Below are 25681 nucleotides of genomic sequence, written 5' to 3'. Positions count from 1 at the left end.
GAAACAAGAAAGTGCTCAAGAAAAAAAGGCCAATCTTCATTTACATTTGCACTCTGCATGGACTGGCCCCAATTTTGTAAGGACAGAACAAAAAATTATATACACTGTGTATCAGTAAAAGGTGTTACTATTTTGAAGGCATAACAAACAAGTCTTATAATATGAAGCCTCATCATAGGCATAAAAGTTTTATGCATATAAACAGAGATACACTCATTTAAAGCAGACAGACAACACCATTGATAATCACATTTTTAAGTCTTTTTCTGTCTTCTAAAAAGAAACTGTGCTAAACAAAAAAGTTGTACTTGTTGATAGTCATCTCAGTCACGCAGCCAAATCACACAAAATTATGTATCGTTCGTCTCACCATACAATTTGTACTTCAAATTACACTACAACAACATCAACTACAACAACAACATCAACTACAACTGCAACAACATTTTCTATATACTTTTAGTTTCTTCTCCAAAGATATTTTTACATATCAGCAACCAAATAAGAAACATCTAGAGATCTATGGATCATAAGAAACAAGAGAATCTATGGCAGACTTCAGTAGGTCTAATCAACAACCATTGGGGAAGGCCCACTTTAACATGCATTGGTGTGTGGGTCTGAGTAGGTGGCTGTCTAGTTACTCAAGATTGCACAACATGGCAAAAAAAGAGAAGCTTTTGAGAAACAGTGAAAGGTTAAGAATTTGTGTTTGTATATATTGCTTATTTAAGAGGGGAGTACACTGATAAATGATTTCCTGTCCCCATGGAAAGGTATTTGCCTTCAGGTCTTACTATATTAAAATAAATTAACATTTGAATTCATGACCTGTGCAAGTAAACACTCTGCTGTATGTCATATTATATTGTGATAAATTAGTACTCTTATGCACAACCTGTATAAATAAGCACACAGCTATACCGTATATCTTATTATATAGTTATAAACCAGTATGCTTATGCATGACCAGTGTCACACACAATGCTGCAGATGCAACTTTAGCTTCTTTCACTACCTTCTGCACCACCGTGTTGCCTGTGTGCACTTATCACAACCCATAAAAACTAAAAAAGTATCAAAAACTGCCCTGTGCGTTTGTATATATTTTGTGTTACAGTATGCATTGATATCATGGAGACACATTCTTTCAGTTTAGAGTAATGTGGTTATATACAAGTACATGGACAGCATTTTTTTATTAATATGGTTTATTGCTGCTGTGCTGTCTGTGTAAACCACTCTGTTCTCTGGCCCTTCTCTCTCTCACTTGTGCACACAGAATGAGGAAGTTCACCCTTGCGTTTGTGGTAGCTTCCTTTTTGCAGCTTTCGCCTCTTTAACAGGAAGAGAGACAGAAAGAGCCAGTGTGTGTGTGTGTGTGTGTGTGTGTGTGTGTGTGTGTGTGTGTGTCTATGTGTGTGTGAAAGAGAGAGAGAGAGAGAACAAGCGGCACTCTGACGCAAATAACGCCATGAAACAGGCCTTGGAAGGACGCTGAAGCTGACCTCAAGTCCTCAACTCTTTTTCTGAAGCCAATCTAGTGATTTTAGGAGTAAGTGCTGAGAGAAGGGGTCACTGGACAGGATGTCGTCCCATCAGCCTTGGTACCACGGCAATATCACTCGCTCTAAGGCAGAGGATCTGCTCTCCAAAAATGCTAAGGATGGGAGCTTCCTCCTTAGAGACAGCGAGTCCATACAAGGAGCTTATGCCCTCTGCGTGCTGTGAGTACACCACTCTGGTCACCAAGCTTGGTCACTTCTGCTGGGCCAGTTAAACAGGCCACAATTCTAATGTATACTAAAATACCCTCCTAAATCTTTTTAACAAGATCTAGTTAATTAAGCTGGATTAGTTTGTAGTTTAATCTAAGTTAAAGTGGCATGACAGTCATCTATGTTTTATTCCCCCTCCCCATATTTTACATTTTTCCTTTATAATGAGGTGTTTCTTTGTTCTGGTTTTCAGCTTGTTTATGGAATGTATTGGGTTTTTGCTGTGTTTTCATTTGAAGACTTAGTCACCTCAGTTTCCATTCCTGTTATGCGTGGAATACAATTTATAAACTGCTTTGGGGGAAAAAAAAACATCTTCAGGATTAAATCACAAGTTATATATGATGGCTTTCAACATAGTTCTAATGGAAAAGAAACTAAACCAATATTATTGACAGCCTTGAAAGCTTAAGCTTTTTGCATGCAGTGACAGTTATGTAAAGTGGTATATGACAGCTAACAAGAGCTGTTCTATGCCTTTTGTCCACCTCCTGAGTTTTACTGAGACATAAAAAAAAAACTCGTTACATACCTAAGATCTACTGGTACAACTAATTACTACTTATATGTAAAAGTGACTAAACTATGTGGTAGTTATTTCCAAGAAATGATGCATGACAGTAATCTTCCAATGATCTTTAGAGGCACTGAAACAAACAAAATATTTGACTGCAAGCTGAAGTCCTGACTATACATAGAATTAGTCTTCGCTAGCACACTGTACTGAAAAACTCTTTAAGTGTACTAGTTTACTGTAAGATACATAAAAATAACTCTTAAGGTGAATGTTTAATAAATACAATCTGTGCTGCAACCTGGTCAGCTAAATATGTCCATGCAAAATTTGTCTTCTAATAGAGACCAGCAAACATAAAAAAGACCTGACCTTATCTGAATTTCTTTATAACTGTGAAATGACATGTTTAAAGTAAAAAGTACAAGTTTAATAGAGAACTCTATATATAGAAGTCACTGGCTAATCTGCTAAAGCTTGCACATATACAAACGTGCACCATTTCCTGTTTCTTTCAGCCCAAATCATGCACAAATTATAAATTCATTACATTAGCATTTAGATGCATAACTTTATCTCTGCCATTCATAAGTTTGTGCACCTTAACTGAAACAGCATTATGTTTGTGCATGTACAGGTACCAGAACTGTGTATATACCTATAGAATTCTACCCAATGAAGAGAAAAAGCTTTCTGTGCAGGTAAGAGAATGCAGAGAGACATCACCCTAACAAGTCTAAGTTCAGGTCTTAAAATGAGCTGAACAGAAACCAATAATATATGAGAGCAAAATGCTTAAGAATAAGCTGTTTCAAGGATATATTTTTTGTCATTAAATATTTAATTTGCTAAATATCCTTTGGAGACCTACAGTGTTGCAGGTGTATAACACTGAAGGTTATGCAAACACACACACACACAGACACACACACACACACACACACACACACACACACACACACACACACACACACAACACACATATATATTCTATGTATATATGAACAGAGTCTCTATTGTAAACAGTATGACATGTCATTCATTAATAATTGATAGGTTTGAATAGTTTGTTTTGCTGTCATTAAGGAGGAATAAAATCATTCAGGATGTGCTTTTAGAAATTATCAACATCGTGTTGGTAAAATATCACACCAACCTGTCACTGATTATTTTCCTGTTACAGCATTCTGTTTTATGGTGTGTTTTATTCCAAATACAAAAATATAATAAAATATAATAAATTATCATATGTTTATACAAAGTGAATTATAATTCAGACAGGATACAACACTGGTGAATGGTTATATCAAATACAGCAGGCATTTCTATTGGACTTAACGTTCTAATGTTGTCTGATGTTGTGGATTGTGCTAGAAACAGCCAAAGAAAAAGACTATTGTTTACTTTTTTTAATATCAGTAACTGGAATGTTACGAGATTGAGACTCTGGACAGTTCCTTTCAGTATTTGGGCAACACATTTGAACCTGAATGCTCAACTCTGACTTTGGGACAGATTTCACCTCACTTGAAAGCTGATTTATTCTAAGTTGTATATTTTGTTGCTGGATGTAACATTTTTAAACTTTGCATTGCAAATCCATTCCCATCATATCTGTGATTGATATTTGACTCAGTATTTTTAGCATGTTACCTGCTGTAGAGTCACAAGTTGATTGTTAACAGTTTCAAAGCAAGTAGCTGTAGACATCTATCATCTAACATATAAACTTTTGAGGGTTTTGGTTAATGGTGTTTTTAGTTCTTCTCTGAACATGTGGCCTCATGGCAGCTGTCTGCTCAGCTGCTGTGGATACCCTGTCTCTGGTGTGTGGGTGTCTTGTCTTGTAAGGCAACGTCTATTCTTGCTTCTATACTGCAGACACTGAGCTAACAGCACACCACTGCAGCTGCAACAACACTTGTCTATTTGGTGATACAGTGCAAAACTGTACTGCCCACTAAAGGTCCATTGAGTGCAACAGAACAAAAAGAAATCATATTAAAATGGACTTTGCACATTTTTTAACTTGGCTCTCAGGAACATTATTGTGTTCTTGTAGAAGCTGGCATTGCATACAATAGGTGGTCTGTCATGTGCAAAAATTATCTTTAATATCTGTCTGTGTCATGTTTCTTCCTCTTTTAAAACTATAGCGAAGCTTCAGTTTTAAATTATCTTTTAGTGTAGGCGTAAGTCAAGCCACAGGGTTCCTCTTACACTGGGCCCTGCATGGAAAGTTTCTGAAATACAAGTTTTTCATCTCTCATTGGTTGATAAAAAGTGGTTAGCAGGGCATGTTGAAATGTGTGAAAAATGTCTTGCAAACTCTCTTTTATTACAGCTATAGTTTCTCCTGATAGCCACGTTGTTACCAAAAGCTGTAAAATATTTCCTCAGTCGGTGTTTTAATGATGACGACGATGGAGAGCATCCTTAAACCTTAAAGTCCTCCTCTTGGGCTAAGTTTGAGAATCTTTGCTATAAGGAGATTTGGACCAATCCATTCCAGAATAATCCTCTTCACAGCATATTAGAGTTACCAGTTTATATTTTAACTTTGTCACCTAACTGTAGACGTTTCTCTAATAAAGTTTAATGTTTAGTGCCATACTTCACATCATATTACTCAAAACCCCTTGAGAGAACTTTTCATGCTTTGAGGTCAGGTACCACACCCTAAAACTGCATTTTTTTCCATTATGCATTGCAGAATGAAACTGAACCCTAAAATTACAAATCATCATCATATCATTTCAATAAAATATTTTTTTATTTAAGCTTCTTTTGAAAAATAAAAAATAAAAAAAATAATAGAAAGAAATTAAGCAACAGATCTACAGAATAGTTTTATGGTGATAACCAAGGTACCTAAAAAGCAAATATTTTCCAGAGTTATTAAACAACATTTAAATTCAAATTCGTTCAACATAATAAAAAACGTCTTTTACAGTGCATTTTGTTAGCAAGAATGTTCTGGATTAGTACATGATGTTATTTAACTTATTTGACTTTATTTTTGGAAAAAGAGGAAATAACTATACAGTACATGAACAACAAATCACTTTGTTTTGGAAATAAATGAATTTCATATTCATATCACACCGTGAACTTCTACCTAAGTGAACTGTAGTTTTTAGTTAATGGAGTCAAATTATAAAAGTCAATTTCTTTTAATATTTTGAAAACAAGTCAGACAGAAAGTTTTGCATTTAGCTGTGTGTACTGTCAATGCACTAAAATGCCTTTGCTCTCCTTCCCCTGTGTTTTCAGGCATCAGAAGGTGTCCCCATTCGGTTCTTCTCTATGCTTCCAGAGCTGGTTGAAGCATACTATAAGGAGAACATGGGTTTAGTTACACATCTGCAGTATCCTGTACAGAAGGAAGAGGAGCCAGATGATGAATCAGGTAGGAAACAGGATTGCTAAGAAGCGTTTGATGAGATTGAATAGATTTTAAAAAATCGACATAAATTGTACTATTGTTTAATAGTGAGGTGGTACCCTCTCTGTACTTCCTGTATCTTTGGGCATGTGAAGGTGGTGTAGCTTTAAAGCTCACTAATGATACAATAGTGGTTGTTAAGTCCTAATTAGCATGTTGTTTTAAATCTAAATCTTATCTTTCTCTGATAAGTTGTTTGCATAAAATAATAAAGATACAAAATACCAGCAAAGTTCCAACTTCAGACATTTTTTTGCATGCAATGGGGCTTAGATTTACAGTTCAGTTTATGCATGCAAGAACTTATGGCATGCATAACCAGTAGTGGATGCTTTAAAATTTGGTTCTGTTCATTTCAATTCCTGCAGATCAATTCATTTCACCTCCTCAGCTACCACCGCGGAACATCACACCCAGCGAATGTAGAGATTGTCACGCCGAGCCAGTAAAGACGACAGAGCAAAGCCGGGTGTCAGTCATAGACACGTACCATCAGCGGCTGCAGCTTGTCGACATGTCACAGTACTACAAGACTTAATTATATATGATCTTGTCTAACAGTGCTTTTAGATATAATTTATAACACGATTCCATAAAAAATTATGGGTGAAATGATCATATGGCCATATGTTTGTAAAAGCAATTTCTAATCTAAAACTTTTACTTGTATGGTGTAGTGTTGTTCTGCATCTCTATCAGTAACCAACTGACTTGTTTAACATGCAGAATCTCTGAAGAACATCAAAAGGCAATCCAGGAGTACTTCAGCTCGGCTGTGGGTTTGGATGTGGAGCAGGTACACAGTGGGAACCCCACACTCCCCAACCTGAAGAAGCTGCTCAAAACCATCTGCAAGGGCCTCACCAGGTAGATCTCACCTGAGATTTCTTCAAACCTGCTAAGGGAAATTAATACTCACTGGTATTTTTAAGCACAAAGGACTTCATGGGAAAAATTCCTATAAATAAATGACATCTTATTTCAAGTAACATTCAGTATTTCTGATATTTTCTGTTTTTACTTTTTGTAGTGAGATCTCACGTACACTCCCAACTCTGGAGTCCTTACAGAGAATTGTAGATCAGCCCATGTCACCTGGAGCTGGGAGACTCCGAGGACAGGTTACTGTTCTTTACTGGCTAAAAACTCAAATATTTAGCTCTGGTGATTTCTATACACTAATCTTATATATATTTTAGCTCTCCCTTGATGCCAGCCAGTCTGTGGGTTTTAGGCTTGAGCAACTGACCAAGCTTTTGTATTCAATTGAAGACAAGGTATTATCACTTTTTCGTGTTTTTTTTTCTTTCTTTTTTTTGATAATACAAAAACTGCAAGAATTTACTGACAAACAAGCTTTCTACTGTATTTCTTAGGCTAAGAATACAGTATTTGAATCTGCTGGATATGATGGAGGCCACAGGAAGTCACTAATCCCTCCTGTAACATTTGAAGTAAGAAATAAAGCTTTTATTGGAATAAATAAAAGCAACGACATGGTGGTGTCTTGCTGCCTTATGTGAAGGGCAGTCGATAGTTTTCCTGTAGCAACACATTTTGACATTATTCTTATTCTTATTAGTATTGCCTTGCAGCCAGAATTATTAGAACTAGCTGCTTTAATAGAAAATAAATCAACACCTACTTAATGTAACCAATCAGAATAGAGAATTCAAAATCTCTGTGATATAAGTGTATAAAATATATATTTATACATGTAATTATACATTACCAGCATTTTAACATTGGCCTTATGGCTTCTCTCTTTCATTATGTTACAGCAGTGAAAATCTAAATAGGTTCCATATATTCCTCTAGTAGTTTGCCTTTGATGGCCACATGCAAATCAGGGAGAGTCATGTTTGCCTGTTCGCAAGGTTATTGTCATGTGGTTGTCTCTGTACAGAATACGTACAGAATCTTTTTAAAAAAATTTCATGAGACATATGTCTATTTATATTCTGTGTTTCCTGTTTTCTGTTCTATAACAGGTCAAATCAGACTCGCTTGGCATTTCAAACAAAATGTTCCTAAAAGTTGATGTAGAAAGCGGGAAAGTTTACTTCAAGAAGTCCAAAGATGGACCTGAAGACAAATACTTTGTGCACAATAAAAGTAGGTATTTGTTCTTTTATGAAAATAATAAAAGGTGTGAAAGGGCTCAGAGGTTTAGTAAACTTAAAGAGGAACTGCTTTCTCGTTTGCCCATGTAGTTTTCTCATTAACAGTGACATATTAACAAGTGCAAGATGCCTGTTATAGAGGATCATTCTCAGAAAATCAGACTTTTCTGATCTGCAAACATGCTGTATACAGTCACAATTTCCTTAAGACTATTTAGGGAAGTCCTATGCATCAAAATGACTTAATTTGGAACTTAAGTAAGAAGAAATGACTAATGGTATGAGTCTGTTTTTCATCATGTAGTCTTACAGTTGGTAAAGTCCAAGAAAATGCACACCAAACTGGAGATACTGTTGGAGACCGAGAAGGAGAAGACCCAGCGTAAAGAATTTGTCTTTAATGACACAAAGGTAAAGCTGCACTATGTGTAAATTTTTATCACCACATATTTGGACCTTTGAACATACAAATTACAATGAAATCAAGGGATTCATTTTTCACATGCATCCATCTGTATTTGTCTGAATTTTTTCAGAAGAGGGAAGGTTTCTGTCAATTACTTCAGCAGATGAAAAACAAGCATTCAGATAAAGCTGAGCCGGATATGATCAGCTTGTTTGTTGGAACATGGAACATGGGTAAGTGTGTCGTCAGCACTGTCTTCAGTGTTGCACCACTAATTGCTCCAGACCAAGTTTCTATTTGAAAAGCCTTTACCAAACTTTATACCCAAAGCAGGAACTCTCACCCTTGCTTCAGTTAAGAATCTCATCTGGATACTGTAGGTTTGTACCTAAGAACTGCTGCTGTAATCATAAAGCCTGTCTTATGTTCATCCCAGTCCAGGTCACAATATGCTGAAACATTTCAACATATTTAGTACTGTAGAATGATACTGATCACCCAGGTTTTGAGTTTAGATCCTCCAAAGGTTTATAGGGACCTAAATCCATATCCACCTTTCTTTAAAGCCAGTAAAGCCATGTTATCCATGATATCTCTGTTCAGTTTAATCTTAGAGCATTGAATTAACTGCTCTTATTTTTTCCCAGGAAATGCCAGCCCACCACCCCACATTACCTCATGGTTTCAGTCCAAGGGGCAAGGGAAGAGCCGGGATGACACAGCCAGTCAGATCCCACATGATATCTATGTCATTGGAACGCAGGAAGACCCACTGGGTGAAAAGGATTGGATAGATATAGTAAGGGGAACCCTCAGGGATATCACAAACATCAGCTTTAAACAGGTACAACAATCTAAATACCAATATTCATACTGACATCATGTGTAATCAGACTTGTATTCAGACTAGATTTGTTTCTTAATATCACCTATTCTGATACAAAAGGGGAGACAATCCTCTGTTAAAGAAGAATACAAAAGTCCTTTATTTTGATCATGTGTGAGGGTACATTGTAATATTCTGTAATATTCATCTTAGGCAAACTACTATCATGTTAAAATCGACGTTATTATGTGAACAGCCCATTACATGACAAAATGTGATAATCATAGCATGTAAAATGTCTAAATTCATTCAATATCAATTCGTGATTTTTCTGTAAAGTGCTAACATTTCATCATTCAACAAGAACTTGACCTTAAATAATACAGAAAATAAAACGGGTCATTTTTAGCACCAATAATGATTCATAAAGCAACAAAGACTGCACAAACTGAAGAGTCATTATCTTGAGTTAGTCATTTGAAGTTTGTTAGAAGTGTAAGAATGAAATAAATAGTATTACTCTAATTGAAAAAAAATGATAATAAGAAAAGGTTTGAAAACATTACTAAGCTATACCATTTTAGTTAGTGAGTAAGTTTAGTTTATAAAATTACCTCTTACCACTGGCTTAGGCAATAATAAAAATGTACTGTAGTAATGCAATATGCTCTTTTTTGGGAGAAATCCAAGAATCATAACCAATGGCCATAGCAGAGCTCAAAACACAGGCAGAGGATGTCAAACAAGACATAATCAGAACAGTGGTACATAAACCTGTATCAGGACTAACACAGAACAGGTGAATACAGGCAGATAACAAACCCAAGTAAGTAAAGAGGATGAAAACAGAGGTAGAATCATCAAAATCACAATCAAGAACAAATAAAGTATGTAGCATCTGTCACCATGGGAACTGTGATGTGAAGTTTCAATTCAGGTGATTCTTCAATAGAATACAAAAGCCTTTTCTCAAAGGCTAGGTTTGATTTAAAAAGGAATACAGAAGAAGCATATTTGTAGTCTCCTGGATAACTGTTTCAGGTAGAATTCAGACTGATAGCAAAAGCACAATTGTCATTCAGATAAAAGTCATCAATAACTATTAGGTAGTAGAACTAATTTCATATGAAATGCCACATAAATGTTTGAATAAGGTGCATCACTTCCCTGCAGTAAAAAAAGGGTTTAATTCTGATTATTTTAAATCACTTATCTCCTCCTTCTGATGAGTACTGATTTTATTTGCAATTTTCCTAATTTCTCACCAGATAGCTACTCAGACACTGTGGAATATAAGAATCGTTGTTCTTGCCAAGCCAGAACATGAGAACCGCATCTCCCATGTCTTCTGTGACAGTGTTAAGACTGGAATAGCTAATGCCCTGGGTCAGTTCATCTCCACCCTCACAAATGAGACTCACAAACACAGAAGGGATTGTTTGACTTACATCTTTAATTGTGTGTTTGTGTTTGCATTGTTCAGGAAATAAAGGAGCAGTGGGAGTATCATTTATGTTTAATGACACTTCATTTGGGTTTGTTAACAGTCATTTGACCTCAGGAAGTGAAAAGAAGATCAGGTAAAGCCACAAATGTCTGGGTTAATTTTAGTTCATAAAAAAAAAAAAAAAAAAAAAAAAACCCTAGTAAAACCTCTATTTCGTTTTTATTAACTTTTTATATTCTTTTTAGACGAAATCAGAACTATGTCAGCATCCTGCGCTTTCTGAATCTAGGAGATAAGAAACTTAATCTGTTCGACATTACACATCGTTTCACACACCTCTTTTGGTTGGGGGATCTGAACTACCGTATTGACCTTCCACCAACGGTACGTATACATATGTACATACACATATACATACACATATATATATATATATATATATATATATATATATATATATATATATATATATATATATATACATATATACATATACATATAGATATGTATACACAAACACACACACATACATATATATATATATATATATATATATATATATATATATATATATATATATATATATATATATATATATTTATATATATGCAGTTAAATAGAGCAGGCTAACATAAGCAGACAGGAAGAGACACTGCCTATTGTACTGTTGTTTTGCATTTTCCAGGAAGCTGAGAACATTGTGATGAAGATCAAACAGCAGCAGTATCAGGAACTGTTAAGCAGAGATCAGCTCAACATGGAAAGGGCAGATGAAAAGGTTTTTCTATACTACGGTGAGAGCCAAGCCTTTTCTTACTTTTCTAATCTCACTCTACACCATACACAAGGAATTCATTTCTGGCCCAAACTTACTCAAGTTTGAAAATATTCTGGCTAAAACCTCCTTTATACTAGACTACAGTAATTATTCAGTTCTGTACCAAATTCTTTTTACAGTAAAAATATGATTAATTCAGTTCTGACTCTATGCAGCTTAAAAATCGACTTTTGACACAAACTCACTTCATAATAGTTTTTACAAGAAATTCAGTTTTGGCCAAAAATTACTATGCAATTTGAAAATTTTACTTCTGACCCAAATTCCCTCTATATCAGGCCAGATTAGAAATTCAGTTTGGTATGAAACTCACAGAACAGTATGAGAAGTTATGCTCTGGCCCAAATTCCATCTGCATTGCAAAACCTCAAAATTTCAGTCGGTTCACACTCCAATACTGCCCAGAGGTTCAGTTTGCTCAAAAGGCTTTTAGAGTCTGATTACCTTTGAGTCCATTGAATGACCCACACTACTATTTATGCCTCTTGGGCAAATGTATTCAAGCAGATAAAAAGCTAAACATAAAAAAAAAGATTAGACTATATTAAGAACTTCAACCTATTTTTTTCATGTGCATGTAGTATATATTATAGTTTTTCTGAGTTAACATTGGTATATACTTCCTCATCAATGCTTTTTCCTCATCAAATGCTTTTTTTATGATTGCCATAAAAAATCACACTATTTTTCTTCTATCTTCTATCTGTTTGCTTTTACCTTTACAGAAGAAGAAGAAATCACGTTTCCCCCAACATATCGTCTTGAGAAAGATACACATGAAAGATATGCCTACACCAAAGCCAAAGCAACAGGGGTACTAACATTTGTTGACTTTGATTTTGGAAAGGTTGACAGGAAAAATTATCTATTTATCTATTTATCTATTAGTTATCTATTTTTCATTAATGAATTTTAGTTTTTTAGTTCTCTATTGAGATGTATTTAGCTCAAGCTCACTGCTAGAAAGTGTAAACAGCAGTATGCTCTCTCATAAAAAATCATTTTAGGTTTTTGTTTGTAGGGTAAGGTTTTAATTGGCCTCAGTTAAAATGTTATCTCACCAACAGACTAAATATAACTTGCCCTCATGGTGTGACCGTGTGCTTCGCAAGTCCTACCCACATGTTCACGTGGCTTGTCACTCATATGGTTAGTATTTAAAAAATTGTAAAAGTTGAAGGTTTTATGCAGTGGGGACTTCAACAGTACATTTCAATGATTATAATATTATTGAACTTGCATTTTTTTATCCAATCCAGGATGCACAAATGACATCATGACAAGTGATCACTGTCCTGTATTTGCTACATTTGATGTCGGGGTGACTTCACAGTTTGTCTCTAAAAACGGTATGCTGTTTATGCTAGTTATCTACTAACCCCATGATATACACACTATATGACCAAGAAATGTTACATTTATGGCAGAAGCCGTTTTCAAGAACAATTTACATTGAGCAATTGATGTCCAGCAGTGGCAGATCGATGGCCCTGGTATTTGAACTCACAACCTCTTATCGGTAGTCCAAAACTTGACACATTCGCATGTGCTTTTCAACATCACATTAAAGATTTAGTCCCATTATAATAACTTCCTCTGTTTAAGGTCCACTCTTCTGGGAAGGCTTTCCACTAGATTTCAGAGCAAGGCTGTGGAGATTTGTGCTTATTCAGCCACAAGAGCATTAGTGAGGTCAGACAAGAAGGTCTGAGGTGTGGTTGCTTTTTTAATATTCCTGAAGGTTGTTCGTTGGGGTTATGGTCAGGGCTTTGTGCTGACCAATTAAGTTGTCATACTCCAAACTTGACAAACAATGTCTTTATGTATTACCAAGATGTTTTATATACACTTCTGAACAAAATCTAATGACCGGGGAAACATTCCAAGTATTTGCATTTCACGCTGGTGGATCATAGACAGGTTGTAAGAACAGCTTCAAAATGTTAAAAGAAGAAAAAGGCCAAGAGACAAAAAAAAAAAACAGAGATTGGCAATTTATTGAAAACTGCATTTAAACTCAAAGAGGCTGTTGATCAGCTGATCAAAAGTTTAAGACCATAGCCCAAAAATTCCCATAACAGAACTAAAAGATTCAAAAAAGGTCTCAGTAGTGAGTAGCCCAACCATTCTTGTTGATAACTTCTAACACTTGTTTCGGCATGCTTGATGCAACTGTTACCAGGAGGCTGGAGGGAACGTTGCTCCATGTGGTGAAGATGGCTTTACGAAGGGCATCCACAGTCTGGAACTGATGTCAGTTTTTAAACTTCTGCTGCCATCCACCCCCAAATATTCTCAAGGGGATTTAGATCAGGGGAACACACAGTATGGTCCAGAAATGCAACGTTATTGTCCTGGAAGAAGTCCTTTGTCAGGTGGGCGTTGTGAATTGCAGCGTTGTCCTGTTGAAAGACCCAGTCATTACCACACAGACGAGGGCCCTCAGTCAAGTGGGATGACTACTACATCATGTCCACATAGCCAGTCCCCATTTGACGCCCCTGCACAACCTGAAGTTCCATTTTCCCATTGAAGGTAAAAGCACCCCAGATTATTATGATTATTGGGCTGCAGTCAGCATCAGTAATGACCTTAATTTGATTCGAGGATCAGTCTGTGTCTTCACGGACTGCCCATTGGATTCTCCAGCTCAGTGCAGGTGAAATTTTTTTGGGTCTACCACTTGATTTTTTGTCCCATAACTCTCAGGATTTTTTGGGAAATTTAAAATGACTGTCTTACTGCGTCCAACCTCAGCAGCAATGGCAGGTTGCGAGAGCACTTGTTCAGCTGAACAATCTTGCCATGTTCAAAAAAAGGAAAGCCGTTTTACTTTTGCCATCAGGAGATCATGGCAGTGTGACTGTCTGAAGGACAATGACATCAAAGCCATATTTTTGCACAGATTTTTGCACAACTTTTAAGGGCAATGGTCTTAAACTTTTGATCAGTAGATGACCAGCGTGTTTAAATTTAAGTGCAGTTTTCAATAAATTGCATTAAACATCACATTAAAGATTTAGTCCCATTATAATAACTTCCTCTGTTTAAGGTCCACTCTTCTGGGAAGGCTTTCCACTAGATTTCAGAGCAAGGCTGTGGAGATTTGTGCTTATTCAGCCACAAGAGCATTAGTGAGGTCAGACAAGAAGGTCTGAGGTGTGGTTGCTTTTTTAATATACCTGAAGGTTGTTTGTTGGGGTTGTGGTCAGGGCTTTGTGCTGACCAATTAAGTTGTTTTACTCTCAATTTCTGACTCTTGCTCTTGTTTCTTCATTTTTATATATATATATGGGGGGCACGGTGGCTTAGTGGTTAGCACGTTCGCCTCACACCTCCAGGGTCGGGGTTCGATTCCCGCCTCCACCTTGTGTGTGTGGAGTTTGCATGTTCTCCCCGTGCCTCGGGGGTTTCCTCTGGGTGCTCCGGTTTCCTCCCCCGGTCCAAAGACATGCATGGTAGGTTGATTGGCATCTCTGGAAAATTGTCCCTAGTGTGTGATTGCGTGAGTGAATGAGTGTGTGTGTGCCCTGCGATGGGTTGGCACTCCGTCCAGGGTGTATCCTGCCTTGATGCCCAATGACGCCTGAGATAGGCACAGGCTCCCCGTGACCCGAGGTAGTTCGGATAAGCGGTAGAAGATGAATGAATGAATGAATGAATATATATATATATATATATATATGCAGATCAGTCATCCAGCCAGTAAAACATCTTGGTAATACAATCCAGAGATATAAAAAGAATTTAGAAGCATCAACTAGGATTAAATTTTATATATATATATATATACATACATATAATGATAATACTTGTTTTATTTGTTACTAAAATGCTAATGAAATAATGGACTGACATTAAGAGCTAAAACAAAGTCCTTCACTGTACCCTTTAGTGTCACTGATTAGTCATCAAATGCTAGGATAAAACTAATCACTCAACATCAGATGCACATTTCTAGTCAGTTAAGAATTTAGGATTGTCATTAATGCGTTTTCGTTTTTGCATGTTTGCTCTGTTGAATCTTGTCAAATTGATTTAATTGAGTTCTATAATAGTTGTGATATAATTAAGTTATATTATGTAGTATAAGTATAATCGCCCATTTGTATATTGCCAAGTTCTATATAAATGAGAAACAGCTCTGATATAGAGCCATGTGGAACATCCCATCCCAAATTCACTGTTGCTAATAAATGGTCAAGGTCAAGTATGAACTGTGTGCAAGCAGTTGCTCATTATTCATTGTTAGCAATGACTCTGTGCTATGCTGCATCTAGAAACTAGACTGAAACGTATCGTGCTTGTTTGTTGTAAATTTTCATTGTGGAAAAAATTGAAAAGGAGGCTAACAACAACTGCCTTAAATATACTTGAGAATATTTGATGACTCAAGCTTGGTGATGAATTTGTAAGCGCTCCTCAATAACGTAATAACATACTTTCTAACTGTTTACTGTTAGGAGCCGCAGTAAAACTCAGTGGATTTGACAATCTGTTGAATCCTCGTGGTTTCTATTATGATTAATTGCTCCAGAGAAATCTGAAAATTTGGCCAGACCATTTGTCTTACAGAACCATATTCCTTTTTATCAAGCTTAATCTGACTGAAACAGCTGCCTGGTGGTAGCTGAATATTCTCTTTATACTATTTAGAAGACCTTCATTCTTAGTTTTCTACCGTCTTCAATGACTATTGACAGATTTGTTTTGTTCATTGTATCATGGAACAGATTTTCTAATATTTGTTCTTGTCATACAAAATGATACCACATTGTTAGGTGTAAACAAAGGGCACTTTGCCTAAAAAGTGATCATGTCTAGAATATTGTCTGTGACTGTTTATACTGCATGTAAGCAATACAAAAATGTTTGTTCTAATCTTAAATTATAATTTATTTTAATATTTATTGAAAATAATAAATAATATTAGTTTGTTTACCAGCTTTTGTGATTGTTTCCAATCCATAAAAATGCCCTTATCTCTCCACTCTGTATGATGTCATATAAATAGCTCTATATCATACAATATTCCAAGGAGAGATAAGGACCTTTTTTCAATCACACAAACTGTATATAGTATGACCTGGTTAAACTAATTCTACATAGAGAACCATCATGCTCCAGATACTTTTTTTTTAATCTCTGCAGCTTAATGATTGGATTATTTTTTTCTTGCAGATCCAACAAAAGAGTCTCAGGGTGCAATTAAGTTTATGAACTGTGTTGCCACTCTTAAGACCAAATCCAAGACAAAGTTTTTCATTGAATACCACTCAAGCTGCTTGGAAAGTAAGTGCACTTCTGCTGTATAGAAAGTCTGTTTGTCATTGAGTTGACAGATTAAACTGACAGATTTTTATTTTCTGTGAAACAATATATTCGTAGAATTTGTCAAGAGTTCTGAAATAGATAATCAAGAAAGCACAGAAGGTACCATAAAAGTTCGCTTTGCAGCACATGTACAGGTAATCTGCTTTGTATTATTCTTAACATGTGAAACTAAATCATTGAACAATATAATTAATGTTTTTTTATCCATTCTACAGCTTACTCCCATCATTTCAGACCCAGAATACTTACTAGATCAGCACATACTCATCAGTATAACCTCTACAGACAGCGATGAATCCTATGGTAGGTGTGTTTACAATATGTAAACAATATTCAATATACAATATTCTTTCATACTACAGCACTGTTGAATACTTAAAACTGGTTATAAGGTTCAGTAACAGCAGCTCTGACCATACCTTTGTAGGTAATTCAAGTCACAGGTTTATATTAAAACAGCCGTTGTAGTAACATGGAAACTCCACATAATCTAAATCTAATAATAAATGAATTAAAATACATTATTTAACAAAGAAAAAACACATCATAGATATTCTGAATCCTTATGTAAGTGTTTAACATTTCCAGAGTGATTTTTAGGTGTGCCAAAAGGTGCTTATGTTTTCAACCCAAAAGTCTTCAGCCCAGAGGACTATGTATATGTTTCTGAGTGACATCAAATTGCTTTTTAGTTTTAGTTTTTTTAATTATCGACAAAAATGAAAAAGAAAAACAAAGAGAAGCTGGTAAAGGAATGGCTGTTTATAGCTGTTATAACTTAAGTGTTAGCAGACACTAGCTTGTCTCATAGATGTTCTACATCATAAAATGTGAAAATAAATGGTTAAAATTGTTGTGTTTTTCATTAAAAGATTTAATATTGTAACTGTTCCCAAACTGCTTAAGAAATAAAATAGTGTTTAACATGGTGTTCAGCTTTCTACTGTAAGGTGATAACAGTAACTCCTCTGCATCACACCACCCTGTCGCTGATTATTGTCTTATAACAATATACTCCTTTGTGTTGTGTTCCATAAATAAGGTTGCACCATTTGATGAAGTCAGTTAAATCACACACACTAGCTTTAAGCTTTGAAAACCCAACCATAATTCCAGGTTTGGTAAATTCCTTAAATCTAATTACAGTCTCTTGTGCTTGATGTAGTTTAGGTCCATTTTAAATTAAGAAGGTACATAATCAAGGTACACCTGTGAGCTTCTACAGTCTATTTACTGTAAGCATGATGGACCACTTAATAACAACAATAAGGTTTATTGTGGAGTATAGCTCTTTTTTATTTGTATTTGGGAATGAAATTACTTATGAATATACTAGTCATCAGTTGCCTAACTTGCATGCAGGCGAGACATGTGTGGCCTTGCGGGCTGCTGAGAGAGATTACACAGAGTTTGTTGTCCCACTTACACATCATGGTGAGCAGACAGGTATGTTATCAGGAGGCATCCAGCTACGTACATCCGAAGGGAAACTGACAGAGAAACTATATGGTAAGTGAATAAACACATGCCACAAATTTTTGCACAACTTTTACACAGTCTGGATGTGTATGCTAAGACCCCTGCACTCATTTAACCTTCTGCAATACTGAACCAATATAAATTAACTATACGACTTATATTAAATACTCAAAATTATTTTAGATATTCTATACTAAACACTGCTAGTTTTTTTTAATAATAAACACTGCCTATAGCTCATTAAACCTTCCATACAATAAGCTATTAAAAACATTTATATAAATAGTAATATTTATACTTGCTGGATGAATTGGATTTGTTAATAGATTGTGCTTAATTTGCTTAATAAGCTGAAAAAGTCAAAGTAAACAGCTTTTAAATTTTTTTTCTTCTCTGCAGATTTCATTAAGATTGGTGACGACTCAGGAACTGGTAAAGCCAAACCAGGAGATTATAGCAACAAGTAAAGCCTTTTAGTGTATTTATTATCACCTACCCATATTTAATAAATGATACAGTTAGTAGTAACAGCAGCATGGAAATTTGTCTGCCAAAAGTTTTAGAGTGTTTTCTAACTAGTTTTCTGTCTTTGAATATCCAATATTATTATTCAGTTTTTTATGTTAAAAGGTTACTCTTTTTTTATTATTATTAATTCATTAATAAGTAATTAAGTGTTTACTGCAGAATTATGAATTTGAGGTTTTTTATATAAACTGCAGGTCTTTGGCTCTTCCCACTGATATTAGCAATCCTAATTATATGGATGTTGGCTACAAAACTAACAACCAGCCAGGTTGGAGCTATACAGTGCAGTCCAGCAGACCAGGCGCTAAAGACACAGCTACAGGAAACACCTCACCAAAAAAGACTGCGTATGATTATTCTGCATGTAGCCCAACAGGAAAAATATCCAGTCCAACGTGAGTACATCTCCTTAATCTATACAGTCGCATGTTCTACAGAAATGTTCACTCTTTAGTCTTCTTTCAAGAATTTTTTCTACTTCATCTTTTATGAAGAACAACTACACATAGTGGATTTAGTACAGGTAGACACAGAGATATAAAAGTATGCTATAGGCAGAAAATGGGCTCTTTGTCATAATCCCAGGCTGCCGTAAAGATTTTCATCTTTTATGGTGTATGAACAGGATTTTACACGTATCTCATTTTTATTATAAATTTCTCAAACAGCTATTATAAAATCAAATCTTGTCAGTTTAAATATAGTGAATCTGTTTTCGAAAGAAAAAGAAAAGATTTATTAGGCACTGTTCCAAGCCACCAGTAAACAACACATGACATTTGTGTTTTAAAAAAATAACCTTGTTAGATCTGAAGATGGGCAACCAGCAGAGATGTTTGACAATCCGCTTTATGGATCAATGGGGGTGTCACGAAGTGGCAAGGATCAAGAGATGTCCCGTAAAGATCACTTGGTGATTCCTGAGATTTTTGCCTTTCCAAAAGGCAGTGAGTCTGACGCTGATCGCGCACCTCCAGTCCCGACCCCTCGCGCTCGCTCCTTCACCTGCTCAGAGAGCAAAGGCCAGAATCCTTCCTCGACTCCCAGCAGCAACACCAACAGCTGCAGCAGCAACCACAGCAGCAATAGCAGTCTACAGCCCCAATCCTTCAGCAAGAAGCCTGTGGTACCATCTCGCTCTGAAGGAGGAGGGATGATGTCTGGAAAGCCAAAACTGCCTACAAAATCTCGCCCAGGTCAAATACCAGAGCCCCAGTCAAAGCCCAGAGACTACAGAGACTCCTCAGAGTTACCAGGCAAGATGCGGCCTCATTCCAGACCATCCCAGCCACTCCCCAAAGATGGTATGACGTAATGCCCCTGGTGATGATGCTCATTTATTTCATAATTACAAACTGTTGATTTCAATTTTCTTAAAATAAATGTTTTCTCTGTTGCCAGTGCATCCTGAGACAGCACCAAGTCCAAAGGCAGGTCGCCCTTTGAAATAAGCCTACGTTTAAGTTCTCCAGAGACCAACTGTGATCAGAGCAAATTTAAGGCACATTAAAAAGCAAGACAAGCTTCACTTTGTGTGCAGCATTCTTCAAGACAGAAAAAAAACAGAAAATAAAAAGATGAATAGATACAGCAACAGTGCCATGATCTTGCACACTTGGACTCTTTTGGTCCAACACAAATGAATGTACAGTACACCACATTTAGCAGCATTTAGAGACTATGCATAATGATTGTTCATCAGATGAAACTCAACATTGCCAATCTCTCCACAGATTCTTTCATTTTTTATGTGGATGGCTAATGATTACTGATCTACATACACATCTCAGTGCATTTTTTTCTGGGAATATTTGTGTAATGTGATCCAAGGTTCAATTTGATTGACACTGTAATTTCCTGGATGCTGTGCTGAGATAACTGGAGAGTAAGTCATGAAGAAGAATAAGAATAATAAATTACTGAATAATATGGATAAATAATAAATGCAAGTTTGCAGTGATCACATGAACTTTTTTATAAATCCATGCAGTTAGGAAGACATTTACATTTATGGGTGTAAGAAAAGGATCTGTATTTGATGAGCTGGTATCATTATCAGTTATATCTTGTGCATTTACCCCATTGCATTAAAACTCATCTCAACTGTCTCTTTGACCAAACTGTGTTTGTATTTCTCTTTTTCGTCCAGCTTTCTGCTCATGCCAGCTGTTAACACTGATGAATAGTAAAACACACCTGTTCAAATCAGTGTAGCCTCAAATCTAGGAGGATAAAAAACTATGAAGTTAAAGCAAAGATTCTTTGATTTGGTTAAATGTACCTGAAATATGACACTCTTTATGTAGTTGGCTATTGATACTGCAAATCACAAATTATGTGAGTTATGATCTAAAAGGATGAGATGTTAACAAGCTCTACAGACATATGGATCCATGCAACTGAATACAAGTGAATTAGTATTACTCCTATACGGTACCACACAAATCTATAGCTGGAGATACAGTAATATTCTCATTTTTTAAGTCTTCTACAGCAAAATGTTTATTTTTCTTACTGTACGGATGCAACTTGTAAATATCAGTTCTTTTTTTTCATATGAATGGAAAAGGAAAGACGTGGTAAGTTTATTGATCAATTGAATTGTTCTTATGAACAAACAGTTGTTTAATTCAATTGTTGTTATAAACAAACAGTTGTTATTGTGAGAACAAATTGTAATTAATAAATTAAATATTAAAATAAATTAAATGAAATATTAACCCCCACACACACACACCACCACTATTACCACCACCACAGCCACCACACACACACACACACACACACACACACAAACACACACACAGACACTATTTCATTTGGTATAGATGAATATATAGATGAACATATTTCAATAGTCTGTTAGTCTGTTGGTGCTCAAGTCTCAGTTTTGTTCCTTCCTGTTTCGGAGATTCTACTTCCTGATCGATCTGCAATGTTTTTGTGAATTTCTCTATTAATAAGATATGCTGGTAAAACAAAATGAAATAAAAAATGAATATACTAAACTGCATTTTTGTTTCTCAAATAAAATGTGTGTGTGAGAGAGTGTGTGTGTGTGTGTGTGAGAGAGAGAGTGAGAGAGAGTGTGTAAGAGAGTGAAAGAGAGAGAGAGTGAGAGAGAGAGAAAGAGAGAGAGAGTGAGAGAGAGAAAGACAGAGAGAGAAAGAGAGAGAGAGAGAGAGAGAGAGAGAGAGAGATTGATTTTTAAAAGTACATTTATTTTCGTTATGGAAACAATTTTACAAAGTCACAACACACAAAAAATAAAATATAAACATCTTCCTGTACATATTATTCTAAAAGGTGCTAAAAAAAAGGCAGGGTGTGTTTAGAAAAGTGTAAAAATGACTTCCCCTTAGTTAACCAAGCAAAAGGCTTCATTTTTACATCATCTTGTTTCAAAGGCAGTAAGATCATCAACGGAATTAAAAAAACAAAAGTCAATCAGTACTCTCGATTTAACATATGCTTTGAATAGTGCTATAACATCATGAGGCTGACATAGATGGCCAATTTTGCCTGGCACAGGATCAAATTTAGCAGCTGACAGGTAAAACGATTCTTATGAACATACTTAAAACCAAAGATAAAAGACTTCATTGAAAATGTCTCCTTAAAAGAGTTAAACAGGTTCTGTAAAATCATAAATAGTGCATTTAATCTAAGACATTGTGTAAAAGCATGAAACACAGTCCAACCTCAGGATGTAAAACAGAAATAAAAGCATTTCTGGTTGTACATTTATTTTCAGACTAAGCACATTGCACCAGGGTGTGTCTACCTCCTTATCTAAGATCTTTCTATAAAAAAACGTGACACAATCTTTATAAAAACCTTTCCCTGTGGCATGTGAGAAATATAAATTGATTATATATAATTGATTTTCCAGCTTCCAAGAAAGGTCCTGTTTAGTCCTCAAGTTTGGGCTGTAGATTTATGCTGTAAAAAGGGTCTTTGGGGTAGCTGCCTGCCGCAGTGTTCAGAAAGCACTGTTCTTTCCTCAGCTGTTAGAATGTCCTTCCATTTTGCCAGCTGCTGAGTGACTGCTCGTGTTGATCTAATCTTCAGGCATGCAGCTACCTCCTCCGTGCTCTCAAAGTCCGCTCCAGCCCAGTTTACCAAGTGCCCCAAAGTAACCTTCCTTGATGCTTGTAATATCCTGTTAAGTCCAGGAAAAGAGCTGTTGCTGTTTGCAATGTCAAACTGCGCTCCATGGATTAGTGGTTCTTCCAGAAGCAAGTGAAGAGAGTGGGTTCTGTTGGCCTTTTGCAGCAAAAAAGCCCCAGACTTTTAAAAGGCTTTTGTAAAATACTGGTAACCTGTTCGTGCCCAGCTTTGCAGTGTCCATAAGAAAGAGACTCCTGTCCATCTGCAGTCCTTCAGCATTGTGCAGCAAGGTGCATGCAGATGCCTGCCAGCAGGAAGTTGTTGCACCCTTAAGAAAACTGTAGGAACTGCAGCAGAAAGGCCGCCGTCCTGCTTTGCAGGTGTATCAAACCTTGCTCACCTGAAGGTACAGCACACTCTGGGGCACCCAGTGCAGTTTGTCCCAGAAGAAGTTCACCAGAACAGCTTACATCTCAGCCAGGAGACATAAAGGAGGATCTACACAGGCCAACTTGTGGCAGAACCAGGAAGCTATTAAGTTATTGGCCACTAATGTACCCCCTCTATATGACATTTCTGGTGTTATCCATTTCTATCTGCCTAGTCTAACTTTAACCTTTTCTGCGGCTCCCTCCCAATTCCTCTGTGTGGTCGCCTCATCTCCTAGGAACACACCTAATTATTTGAAGCCATCTCTTCGCCAGGTCAGACTGTCAGGGAGATTTGGTTTACCTTCTGTCCATTTTCCACACAGCAGTGCTTCACTTTTATTCCAGTTTACCCTTGCAGAGGACAACACTTCACTAAACAAATCGTTAAACAAATTTATTAAAACCTGCGATGGCACTCCGTCCAGGGTGTATCCTGCCTTGATGCCCAATGGTGCCTGAGATAGGCACAGGCTCCCCGTGACCCGAGGTAGTTCGGATAAGCGGTAGAAAATGAATGAATGAATGAAATTTATTAAAACCTGCACATCTCTTTACCTGCTAATTAAAACAGTCACATCATCAGCATAAGCAGATAGGTGAATAGCGTCCTCTTGGTTTGGTAGGTGAAGGCCGTGTAAGTTTTCCCTTATCTGCTGTAAAAGAGGTTCTATGGCAAGAGAGTACAACATTCCAGATAGGGCACATCCCTGTCTTACTCCTCTATCGACCTTGAATGGAGTGCATAAGCCACCATTAATTTTGTTTATAAAATCCTGGCAAAAGCCAAAGGCTTCTAAGGTTTTCCACAAGTATGGACATTCAACTCTGCCAAATGCTTTTTCTTGATCTACTGAGATGAAACCAAAGTTCAGCAGCTTAGAGACCTCAAGAATGTCCCTAACGAGGGACACATTGTCAAAAATGTACCTATTGGGGACACAGTAAGTCTGGTCTGGATGGAAGACTTGGTCAATTACTTTATTCAGTATATTAGCTAGAGTTTTTGAGAGCACTCTAGAGAGACTGGGCACCAGTTTTTGATGTCAGTAAGGTCCCCTTTCTTGGGTAGAAGAGGACTGCCCCACAACAACTCAGCAGTAGCCTTCCTTCAGCCAGACTGTTATTAATTAGCAGTAATAGATCTTCATCTAGTACTTCCCATAAGCACTTATAGAATTCAATAGGAAGACGGTCAATCCCTGGTGCTTTCCCTGACTCCATCCCCAGGAGGGCTCTGTGCAGTTCCTCTAGGGTCAGTGCACCTGAGAGTTCTATATTGGCTTCCTCAGATACCTGCAGTAAGTTATTAAAGAAGACACTATCCTGTTTTTGTCTGGTCCGAGTTCGCTTCTGCACAGCTGTTTATAAAAATAAACGGCTCTCTTTCTTATCTCCCCAGGGGTTTACAAAATTGCCCCAGTGTCAGAACATAAGGCATGAATTAGGACATGTCTTTTTTGCCCATTTCTCTTTTCTAGGATGAAAAAGTACTTAGATGGTGTGTCCATATAATCTACATTTTGGAACCTGGACCGGACCAAAGCCCCCTGCACTTTCACACCTAAAATTTCAGACAATTCTGTCTTTCTCTTAGAGAGAAGCGCTGTATATTTTTGCTCTTGTGTGGATTCTGTTAATTCTTGTAGTTTAATTATATGGGCCTCTAAGGCTTTTAAGGATTGGTTAGTTCTTTAGAGCTGTTGAGAGCATACTGTTCACAGAACTGTTGTATTTGTACTTTGCCAAAATCCCACCAACTTTGTATTGAATGAAAAGAACGTTTCTTGGTTCTAAAAACATAAAATGTAAAAGTTTCTTTAATATCCATGTCCCTTAGTAGAGCAGTGTTGAAGTACCAATAAGCGCTTTGAGGCTTAATGGAGTTCAGGATAAAAGAACACTGTATACCACAGTGTTACTCATTGCGCGGCTCGCGAGCCTCCTGCGGCTCGCCAAGCTTTAATATGCGGCTCGCATGGCAGTAAATAATACGATGATATGATCATGTGGTTAAAATTTATTTTTCTTTTAAATAACATTAAAAACAATCAGGGAAGCATATAAAAATGAATGTGCTCTATTACAAATAATAATATATATTTATATATATTATTTGACTCGTCACTGACTCACTGCGTTCTGCGCAATAGCCAGTTTTTGGCGGCCTGCCAGAAGCTAGTTTGTGTTTCATGCTAGTTAATAACTTGTGTTTACTGTACACACGGACTAAAAAATAGATCGATTTCTTATCAAACAATCCCGCGCACAAAATGAACAGCAACAAAGCAATGTGACAGTGACAAAAGAGGTAACTGATGGGGAGCGTGCATCAGCCGCAACTCGAGTAATTATTGTATTCTAATATTGTACATTGTATTTAAGCAGATAAGCTATTTTATAGCTTATCTGAATAACTGAATAA

The 25681-nt window shown here is 36.5% G+C and overlaps 1 protein-coding gene across 3 annotated transcripts; it reads left to right on the top strand.

The window, feature by feature from the left end:
* Window positions 1-1378: 1378 nt before the first annotated feature.
* On the top strand, window positions 1379-20826 carry inpp5d (inositol polyphosphate-5-phosphatase D). Of its 3 annotated transcripts, none has more exons than XM_060867730.1 (27): window positions 1379-1727; window positions 2930-2993; window positions 5566-5701; window positions 6106-6259; window positions 6464-6604; window positions 6768-6858; window positions 6937-7014; window positions 7114-7191; window positions 7729-7852; window positions 8165-8271; window positions 8397-8499; window positions 8914-9110; window positions 10361-10478; window positions 10576-10672; window positions 10785-10923; window positions 11225-11333; window positions 12103-12191; window positions 12445-12526; window positions 12637-12726; window positions 16559-16669; window positions 16766-16845; window positions 16927-17014; window positions 18074-18220; window positions 18590-18653; window positions 18940-19113; window positions 19526-20022; window positions 20120-20826. In XM_060867730.1, exons 1-27 carry the CDS (start codon window positions 1588-1590, stop codon window positions 20167-20169), a joined length of 3348 nt encoding a protein of 1115 aa, XP_060723713.1. In that variant the 5' UTR covers window positions 1379-1587; the 3' UTR covers window positions 20170-20826. The 3 variants fall into 3 exon arrangements, with proteins under 3 accessions (XP_060723713.1, XP_060723712.1, XP_060723714.1); XM_060867729.1 differs by having other exon boundaries at window positions 1380-1727; window positions 18913-19113; XM_060867731.1 differs by lacking the exon at window positions 2930-2993 and having other exon boundaries at window positions 1590-1727; window positions 18913-19113.
* Window positions 20827-25681: the final 4855 nt, after the last annotated feature.

This window comes from Tachysurus vachellii, chromosome 4, assembly GCF_030014155.1.
Source record: "Tachysurus vachellii isolate PV-2020 chromosome 4, HZAU_Pvac_v1, whole genome shotgun sequence".
NCBI classification, from domain to species: Eukaryota; Metazoa; Chordata; class Actinopteri; order Siluriformes; family Bagridae; genus Tachysurus; species Tachysurus vachellii.
Note: the sequence above shows the minus strand (reverse complement) of the source record. Positions and strands in the feature narration are given on the sequence as shown.

Bases quoted from the DNA above. Each gene is read 5' to 3' on its own strand.
- inpp5d (XM_060867729.1), top strand. From the start codon at position 1,588: ATGTCGTCCCATCAGCCTTGGTACCACGGCAATATCACTCGCTCTAAG. The intron at 6,260-6,463 runs GTACTACAAGAC...TTTAACATGCAG, and splicing joins CAGCTTGTCGACATGTCACA to AATCTCTGAAGAACATCAAA. The intron at 16,670-16,765 runs GTAAGTGCACTT...ATATATTCGTAG, and splicing joins CCACTCAAGCTGCTTGGAAA to AATTTGTCAAGAGTTCTGAA.